Below are 9,780 nucleotides of genomic sequence, written 5' to 3'. Positions count from 1 at the left end.
TCCGGCAACGGATCGCAACCCTCAGTGTCGCCCCCGTACCGGACCGGGGACTGGCAACGGGATCGCAACCCTCAGGGTCGCTCCCGCGCCTCGCTCAGCCAGTGAGCGGGAACCGGTCTGTATGTGGGATCCGAACCCTTGGGCGGGAGCACCGCCGCGCTTCCCAAGCAGCGCACTTATCCAGTGCGCCACCGGGCCGGCCCCCATTTTTATTCAGACTTCAGGACCCAGCTCAAGTCCCTCATCTTCCATGAAGTCTTCCTACCAACCTTTCCCCGTTGTTCCATTCATTTGTCACTTAGGCATTTAATTATCCTCTTTCTCTTATATGCCTGAGATAAACTATCATATACTCTTTGCGTCATAGAACTTTACTTCTTATGTGATTATTTAACACTTCAGGTTTACAGGCCTTGTTTCCTCCATTATCAATAATTGTAGCTAAAGTTTATTGAGTGCTTGCTTACTCCAGGCCTGGCACTGTTCAAAGGACATTTTATATGTACTACATATAACCCTCCCAACAGCTCTAGACATAGAAACTATGAGGAAACTTGAGGAAAGTAAGATGTTATGGCTTTGCCCAAGGCCACACAACTAATAAGAGGCATAGCTGGAATTTGATTTGAGACAGTCTGACACCAGAGCTCTAACCTATGTTCAATGTGCAGGATTGGAGGGAACCTCAGTATTTATCTAGTCAACTTCCCTCTCTTGTACTGCCATTTTCTCTTTCCCCTAAAGCATACTCAAATCCCTTCTCCAATTTTGCAAGTAATTATCAAAGCTCTTTTTGACCATAGAGAATTTGGTATTTTGTCTCTTTTTTTTTCCTCATTTTTTTGTCTTTTTCTCTTTTTCCTGAGAACTTGGTGTTTTGCCTATTTCATCTTCATACTTAAAAAGCTCTCCTTTAAATTCATCTGAAATCTGCCTAAGGAGCAATATAATACAGTAGCTCATCTGTGAAATGGGGATTACAGTAGCTGTCTCCCAGGATAGTTGCAAGGAATGAATGAAATAAGGATGAAAGCATTTAGCACCATGTCTAGCACCAGGCACTGCACAATATATGATAGCAAGTGGCTATACTTTACTTCTCTTTGTGCATAGATATGTCCTCTGGAGCCACACAAACCAATCACTTCTCTTTTACCCATGGTAGTCCTTCAGTTCCTGGAGGCTATGGCCATGTTTCCTCTAAGCCACCTTCTTTGCCCTGCATCTCCCATCTCCATATCTCTAGTTTCTTCAGCTGAATTGTTTCTGGGCCCCTCACTATTCTATCCTCCTCTGCCCCTCTCATTATGGCTTAGGTAAAAATGTCAGAAAATCACTGAACAGAGCAGAACCATAGTTTCCTTGGGTTTGCACACTACATGTCTGTTAATGAAGCCTATGCTTATACTAACACTTAGGCAGCCACATTATATTTGGTTAACTTCATTGAATTCACAGCCACCTATAAACAATATTTCTTTCCCATCTGAAGCTGTGAAATCACATTTTTCTACATTCTGTACTTGTGCAGTTCGTTTCATGAATTCAGATGGATAATTTGACGTTTTTTCCTGTTTTCTTTCATTTCCTTTGATTCGGCCTTTCTTATCCTAATATCCTTCTGAATCTTTGTTTTCTCTTCTATTTATGCATCAACCTTAAGGACAGGATCATTGCAAGGTAAGAGAATTTCTGTAAAATGTTAAGCATAAGGGCCAGCCCGGTGGCGCACTCAGTAGAGGGCGGCGCTTGGGAGCACGGCGGCACTCCTGCCGAGGGTTCGGATCCCATATAGAGACCCGTCCGCTCACTGGTTGAGCGCGGTGTGGGCGCGACACCGAGGGTTGCGATCCCATTACCAGTCACGAAAAAAGACAAAAAGGAAAAAAAAATGTTAAGCATAAGGGCCAGCCCGGTGGCGCACTCAGTAGAGGGCGGCGCTTGGGAGCACGGCGGCACTCCTGCCGAGGGTTCGGATCCCATATAGAGACCCGTCCGCTCACTGGTTGAGCGCGGTGTGGGCGCGACACCGAGGGTTGCGATCCCATTACCAGTCACGAAAAAAGACAAAAAGGAAAAAAAAATGTTAAGCATAAGTCCCTAGCACATAATAAGGCCTTGATAAACATTAATAATTGTGGTTATTATTATCCCAACACTCAGAACAGTGTCTGGCCCATAGTAGACCCTCAGTAAATATTCAATAAATATTGACTAATGAATGAATAACTGTATCAGAGATTGATGGAGTGAATGAATATCCCCTCTCCTGAATCCCAGGCCCAGTAAATTTGATATCGTCCCTCTTTTACAAGTAGGAAAAGTATGACTCAGAGAGGTTAAACAACTTGCCCAAGGTCACTCAGCTAGAAAGTGGTGGGACCAGGACTGAAACCCAGGTCTGCCTGACTCCCAAGTATATGTGACTAGCCCTTCCCTACTATGGCTCCTCACCTCTGTGTTGAGATCAGAAGAACTAGTCGTGGAGTCAGAAAGAAGGCTGAGAGGCTTCCCAAAGTCGTGTGTTCCAAGCTCTAAAAAAGTTGATTCTCTTGTTGTGCCCCTGGGACATGGGGATGTAGAAGAGGCTGAGATCTGGGAAGCAGAAGCCTCTCCTCTTTTCTCCCCTGTGGGCCTCTCATTTTCCCTGCCCTAAACTCCAGTTAGCTATTTTTCCCTAGGAACTAACAGTGCTGTGTGTCCCCAAGGAAATACTTTTAAGACCAGGGCGCCAAGACCCGGGGAGGTGGTTCAGCTGCTTGCCGGGACTGGAGTCAGTGGAATCAGGGGTCCTGAAGAGTAGCAAGAACGGTACAAAGAACACTGGGACCTGCAGTCACTACTCTGCCACTCCCCTCTCTGCGTATCAGCTTCCTCATCTGTAAAAATGGGGGAGGGCTGTTATAGTCCTTGCCCGGCCTGCTTCTTAGGACTGTTGAGGCACAATAATGTTAACAGCTGACTTACTGTGCACCACCTCTGTACCAGCTACTGTGTTGAGAGCCTTTCATATTATCTCAGTCAGCCCTATGAAATAGGTATAACGTTTACCCCACTTTTTTTTTTTACAAATGAGGAAACCAAGGTTCTTGAAATCAAGTTATTTGCCCAAGGCCTCTAACTCTAAGTAACAGAACTGAAATGTGAAACTATGCAACCTTTTGAGCTCATCAAAGCTGTGAGACCATGGATGTGAGAGCACCTGTGGCAAGAATGTACTGTGCAAGTTTGCAGCTTGTTATGATAGGGGCTGGAGGTGGGGGCTGGTGGAGAATATTTTCCAAGGAGGCAGTTGAACACATCCAGTGGTTAAGACGGAAGGGCTGTTCTCACCCACGGTGATCTGATCAGATCCCCAGAGTCTGGGTGGGAAGAGGGGGAGGGTTTACAGTCCGAGTGACTCTTGTGAAAGAGAGTTCTAGGGCAGGTTAAGGTGGGAGAGGAAGCTCCTAGGGTGTCAAGCCAGAGCCACATCAGTCAGTTCAAAGCTCAGGCCTTCAGCAAGAAGAGCACTGTGGTTCAGATGACATGAAGCTCTGTGATGGGACTAAGGCAGGGAGAAGCTCCAGTTGTGCCAGGACTTTCCAAGAAACCAGGGACACACAGCACAGGAAGCAAGTGGGTGTAGGAGCCAGCACCACCTGCGACCCTGTCATCCCTGTCTCTCTGCTCTTGGATTTCCGGCCACCCAGCTCCTATACTGATCTCCCTGTATCCACAGCCCACTCCCTGGCTTCCCCAGCACCTCCCTTCCAGGGTAATTCTCCTCTCACACACACCAGACTTTGTCTGCCATGGCAGCTCCTTTGTTTACTTCCAGAGCGCCCGGGCCTACCACTAGCCAAACACAACTAAGCCTGGCCAGGGAGGGATAGGCTTCAGGCTCAGTCTGGCCCCTCAGGGACAGGTAATGTCCTCTAAACCAAGGAGGCAGCTCAAAGGTAGGCTTCTCCCTGCACTGGGCTCTTGCTTCAGGTCCTGACAACCCAAGTTTCAGGCCTAGAGGGAAAGGGCACAAGATCTGCCCATAGCTGGGCAGGAATCCTTACTGTTTAAACAGCTTTGGCTAGGAGCCCCAAGAATCAAAGACCCAGCTGGAGAGGTGGGGAAAATTTTGAGGCCCCCCTGGAAGTAAACCAGAGGCTTAGACTTGCCCTGGTCCTCCCTGTGTCTCTCTTCAGCCAGGTAGAGCCCAGGTGCCCAAATTTCTCCACCAGAGGGCTGTGTCTCCTCCCCAAAGTTCATGTCTTATGCCTCTCCAAAGAGTCTAGCTGAGAAAAGGAAGTGAGCTTTTACCCTGGGCCAAGCCCTAAGCAGGAAATATCATCAGGATGTGCCTGGCATTGGTCTGTCTGAGGTTATTGGGGAGATTATTTACCTAATCTGTAAGTATATATTTATACAATGTATAATGTAAAGAGAGGGAGCTCCAACTCTGTTTCTGGAGCTTGGGGGAGGGGTAGGAGGTGATGGGTGAGTGATGAAGGGTGGTTAGTGTGCTGAGCTGGAGGGTAGCAGGGCCACAGACATGCTTACTCAAGGAACAGTGGTTGGTGGCAAAAAGGAAGATGATGCAGTCCAGATTCCCCAGAAGAGAGGTAGAGGGCCCTTCAAATGGTGCCCAGTTAATTCTGTCATTATCGGGGGGAAGGCAGAGCAGATACTGTGAATGAAATGGGAATGATATTGGAGGAAATGAAATCCCCAATTTCCTTCCCATTTAGGGATCCATTTCGGAGACGACAGGCTGGACTAAGGAACATGAAAAAGAAAATCTAACTCTGTGGCCAAGCCCTAGCAGAGCAGATTGAGCTCGGGACCCATGGGCTTTTGGAAGGAACAGGAATGGGGTTAGAGGTGGCACTGGCCCTGCTCAGCATACTCTGTCCCATTCTGCTTCAATTTCCAGGAGTGGGGGGTGGGGACCAGCCCTGTAAACTGAGTGTATACGTAAGACAACCCACCACCCCTCCCTAGGTTAGTAATTCTTTCAGGGGTCACTGGGTCCCCTGGAGCAAACAAGAAATTTGCCACAGTTTTGCTTTTTATCTCATCAATGTACACTTTAATCTAACACTCTAATAGCCTCATGTTCCTGAACCCTGCCCAAGCCCTCTCCCACCCTGCCCAATCAGCATCTCTTCTGCCCCAGGGGCAGAAAGTCACCAGGAACAAAGGTGATTCAAAGAGGAGGTGGCACCTGTGGCTCTCCCAAGAGGTGCTTAGGATAGTACCAGACCTCCTTGGAGAGTCCAGAGGCCAAGGAGGCCCAGCTAAGGAGAGATCAGATCATGGACTAAGTATCACTGGAAAACACTGTCTCCTGGGTCTCAGTTCCATTCAGAGTCTATCTCCCCGGGCATGTCCCTGCCAGTCAGAGCAGCAGAAGGGCAGAAATCCTCAGATGGCGGGGACTTGTGGATAGCCCAAGTCGCACTCAGGGAGTGAGCAAGGCTGTTGGAACCCCTTTCATGCAGGCTGTATAGATACTCCTGGCTGCAGCTTCCTGACCCCTCTATGGTTTCAGAAGTGCAAGGAGGGGTTCTTGGGATGTGCCACCTAGGAAGGCAGAGGGCAAGTGCTGCTACCTGCAGCCACAAGACTCCACGACCATGTCCTCATACTGCTTATACACCACATTGTTGGCAGAGTCAATGAAGAGGATGCTGATAGGACTCAGCCGCGTGGGCACACAGCAGGTGGGGGGTGTGGACTCAGGGTCCATGGAGTTCATCAGGGTCTGGATGACCGCATGGTTCGTAGGCTCCAGGTGGGAGCGCAAGGGGAACTCGCACAGCCCCTCACAGTGGAAGGCTTCATATTCAAGGGGTGCAATGATCCAGTCGTCCCAGCCCATGTCCTTGAAGTTGACATGCAGGGCCTTCCGACTGCAGCGGGCCTTGAGGTTCTTGCCGGGTCGCTTGCCTTGGCGAGTGGCCAGTGGGGCCCGCCGTTTTCGCCTCTGGCTGAACAGGTACTCATACACTGTCTTATCATCCTGGCCAGAGCGGGCCTTAATCTCATTGAAGAACAGGTCCCGTTTCTTGGTGCGGCCAAATACCAGGAACAGGGCCTTCTCATGGACCTGTCTGGCAGCCCGGTCAAAGCCCAGGCTACGGAGGTCCATAGCCCGGCCCCGTTCCCAGGCCTCCAGCTCCAGGCACAACTGGGCCGAGTTCTTAAAGTTTCGGAAGAGCTTCCAGATGTCGAACACCTCCCAGCCAGATCCATCCAGGCCTGGCACAGAGCGCACATCCAGCAAGGCTGCCGGCTGCCGGCCGCTGGGGCAGCTAGACAGCTTCAGCTGGGCCATCCGCCCACTGCCAGAGGCCACTGGCTTGGCCATGTCCGAGGGCTTCTTCCGCAAGATCCGCAGCTCAGCCCCCAGCAGTCCGTCCTTCTCCAGGGCACTAATGTCAAATATGTACCTCTGCTTCCTGACCACAGGACCTCGGTCATCTAGAGAGAACACCCAGAAATCATTCTCTGCAACCTCACCATGGGAACTAGTCACCTAGAAGCCTCAGGGGAGGGCCCCAGCTCTCTCCCCCTCCAGAGCTTTTTTTAACCTCTTTTTTTAACCCCACTCTGACAGAGGCTAAGACATAAACCACTGAGAGCCTGTTTCAAAATGAGGGAGTTTCCTAAACAGCCGACCAAGTAGCGGCATTTATCTGTAGCTGTGACTGTGGATGATTTTGAATGACTTTGGGTTTTTGTGTCAATGATCTATGTGTATCAGAGATTCATTAGCCTTATCAGACTGCCTTCTACCTGTCTCTCTCCCATCTGTTATCTAACATGATATCTGTGAGATGGGTGGTAGGCATTTAAATTATCCCTGTTGCTCTAGAGGAGGCAAGACTCAGAGAAGTTAAGTGACTTGCTCAACATCACTCAACTAGGAAAAAGCAGAGTTGGAACTCTAGTCTAGAGCTATTTATACCCAGTCCTGAGCTGCTCACTATACCTTAAAGGAGATCTTAGTGTTCTACTTTACAAATGAGGCACGGAGATGGGGAGTGACTTTACTAAGGTCACACAGCAAGCTAGTGACAAAACTGGTGTACAAGCCAATTTCCGTGACTTACCATTCCAGTGATTTTGTTTTATATGTGTCTTAGCCTACTGCGTGTGTATGTGACAGTTTGTATGTGTATGTGTGTGACTGGATTCATGAGTATGAAAGGTCATATATATGTGAGTGACACGTTATGTGTATTATGACTGGGCTTATGTGAATATTTGAAAGGTGTATATGTGTATGTATATGTATGATTCCATGTGTATAAGTAAGAAAATGTGGGTGTACAGGTGTCTTGTGATTCAGTATATGTGTATAAATAAAAGGGTATGTGTGTGTGAGAGAGAGAGAGAAGCTCAGTAGTATCTCTGAATCAGCATGCCCTCCTTCCTAAATACCAATTTGCCATTAGGGAGCATTCATATATTGCCCTAGAAGGTGACTAATTAGGCCTTTAAACTCCCCATCTCCCCCTCCCCAAGCTCTCTTACTGCTGGGGGGCACAAGGGCTTATTTTATGAGCCCCCAAGGGGTCACAGCTTTCCCTGGCTGGGCAGGCAGCCAGGCCACCTCCCCCACCTCAGCCAGACCTGCTACCTCTGTGTCTCCCCGCCCCCTGTCATTCCCCTACAGGCCAGCTCTAATGAGGAGCCTCTCCTACTCTCTGACCCCTCCCCCACCCTGCCAGCCAAAGTCCTAAAACTCAGAACCAGAGCATAAGAGCTGCAAGCAACCTTAGCAATCAGTGGTCTACCTCCCTCTTCACACTGTGGATAAACTGAGGCCCTGAGAGGGGAATGGACTTGCCGAGATCACAACAGCCAGTTGAGAGGAAAAAGCTGAGATGGTAACACTAGGTGGGCAGAGAGAGAAGTGAGGGGGCAGGTATTCTCCTAGGTTAATGATGAAAACGATCTGTGTTTAGGACAGGACATAAAGTTTTCATAATGAAGGGCTCTCAGAAATTACCCCATCCAACCCCCATATGGGTATACAGATTGGGATACTGAGACCCCAAGGTGAGAAGGGTCTTTCCCAAGGTTATATTGTGAGTTAGACCCCAGGTCTGCTGCCTGCCCATATATCTAAACATTCCATGACTCCAAGATGCCCCATTTTCTGTCTTCACCTATCCTGCTTCCTCTGCCACCTAGCCTGAGGGCAAAGTTGCAGAATGATGCAGAACTAAAGATTCATTTCTCTCTCTGCCATCTCAGAAAACCTGGAGCCTGGAAAGGGAGGCCAACCTACAAAGGTACAGAGCCTGGCCTGGTAATCAAGAGTCTTGGAGGCTGGTCTCCAACTCTGCCAGCAACTGGTGGGTCTTGTCTCCTCTCCAGGCTCCAGTGCTCACCTCTGCACCTTGCAGGCATTGGACTTGGAGATCGTTAGGTGCCCTCCAGCACTGACTGACATGCCAGCAGTCTGGGACCTGGCGTGTGTGAGATAAGTCCCAGACACCACCCAGGCCACATACACACACCGTCTCCCACTAGGGCAGCGTCAGGGCTCTGAAAGCCACTCTGCCTGCAGATGTCCCTCCCTCTGAGCCATGCCCCTGCCACCCCGCCCCCTCACCTTGCCCTTTGTCAATAAAGCTGGTGATGGTGTTGGCCAGGCCAGCCTCCAACTTCACGCTGCTGTTGCCTCCCTTTCTGTCAGCATCGGACAGCGTCCTGTACAGCGAGAGCATGTACTCGTGAGGTGTGATGGGGGGTGGGCGGAAGGGCTCCTTGGGCTCTCGAGGGGCCCCAGGCTCCCTGGCCTTCTTCAGCAGAAAGGAGCTGGGGACGGATCCTGCCTTTGGGGGTGCCTTACCCCCTGGAAGCTGTCCTTTTGGGGTCACAGTCCGTGCTGCAGCCTGCCTTGTCTGGGGAGGGTGTCCTGGCTTGGGTTCAGGGCCACCCAATCTGGGGGGCAGCTTTTTGGGTTCATCCTTCTTGGACTGTGTCAAGCCTCCTGTCTGTCCGGTGCCTCCCTTTGCCCTGACATTGGTGGCCCCCCCACCATAGCTGTGACCCCCTGGCCTGAAGATGTTCCGGGCCAGGGGGGGCCTCTCCTTGGCCTCTGCTTTGGCCAATCCTGGCCTGGCCCCCTGGGGTCTCTGGCCCAAGTCAGGGGCACCCAACACAATGCAGATGAATTCCAGGTCCAGCCAAGCCAGGTGCCAAAGCAAGAAAGTGAGGAGTTTGGGGAGTCTCATCCTCTGGCCAGCCGCTGAATGACACCAAAGAGAAGGGCGGCAGCAGCGAAGGTGCCTCTGGATTGGCAGGAAAAACCATGAAAGGAGTGGACCCTCAAACGCAGCAGCAGCAGCGGCAGCAGCAGAAGGAAAGGCTTTCTCCTCAGTCTGAGACTCTTGAAGTCTGCCGGGTGTGTGTTTGTATCCAGTCCCATAGTGGAAATGCTCCCGTATCCAGACGTGCACCGTCTCCAGTCAGCAGCTGAAAATAACTCGTTCTTGAAAGGAGAAAGCCGACCGCCCCCTTTCTCCTGCACAACTGACTGAGGGCTTGAAGGAGGCTTGTATAAGGCTGAGGGATTTTTCCAAGAAGGAAGAATGGCGTAATGCTGCCTGTGTGCTCCAGTTTTTTTTTTTTCCCCCTAGTTTTGAATCCTTTCCAGTGAAAATACTACACACACACACACACACACACACACACACACACACACACACACACACACACAGGCCTGCAGGTGCCCAGAAAAATCTTTTACAAACCTGAACTCGGGAATTGGAAACGGAATTCCAACCC

At 50.2% G+C, this 9,780-nt stretch overlaps 1 protein-coding gene across 1 annotated transcript; it reads right to left on the bottom strand.

Annotated features, from left to right (window-relative positions):
- Positions 1 to 5,031: 5,031 nt before the first annotated feature.
- Positions 5,032 to 9,489, bottom strand: GDF5 (growth differentiation factor 5). The gene is made up of 2 exons (XM_008571078.1): positions 8,603 to 9,489; positions 5,032 to 6,459 (listed from the first exon to the last, which is right to left on the bottom strand). The coding sequence occupies exons 1-2, from the start codon at positions 9,225 to 9,227 to the stop codon at positions 5,585 to 5,587; spliced, it is 1,500 nt and encodes a 499-aa protein (XP_008569300.1). The 5' UTR covers positions 9,228 to 9,489; the 3' UTR covers positions 5,032 to 5,584.
- Positions 9,490 to 9,780: the final 291 nt, after the last annotated feature.

The sequence above is a fragment of the Galeopterus variegatus genome, unplaced genomic scaffold, assembly GCF_000696425.1.
Source record: "Galeopterus variegatus unplaced genomic scaffold, G_variegatus-3.0.2 Scaffold3, whole genome shotgun sequence".
NCBI classification, from domain to species: Eukaryota; Metazoa; Chordata; class Mammalia; order Dermoptera; family Cynocephalidae; genus Galeopterus; species Galeopterus variegatus.
This window is presented reverse-complemented; position numbering and strand designations above follow the sequence as displayed.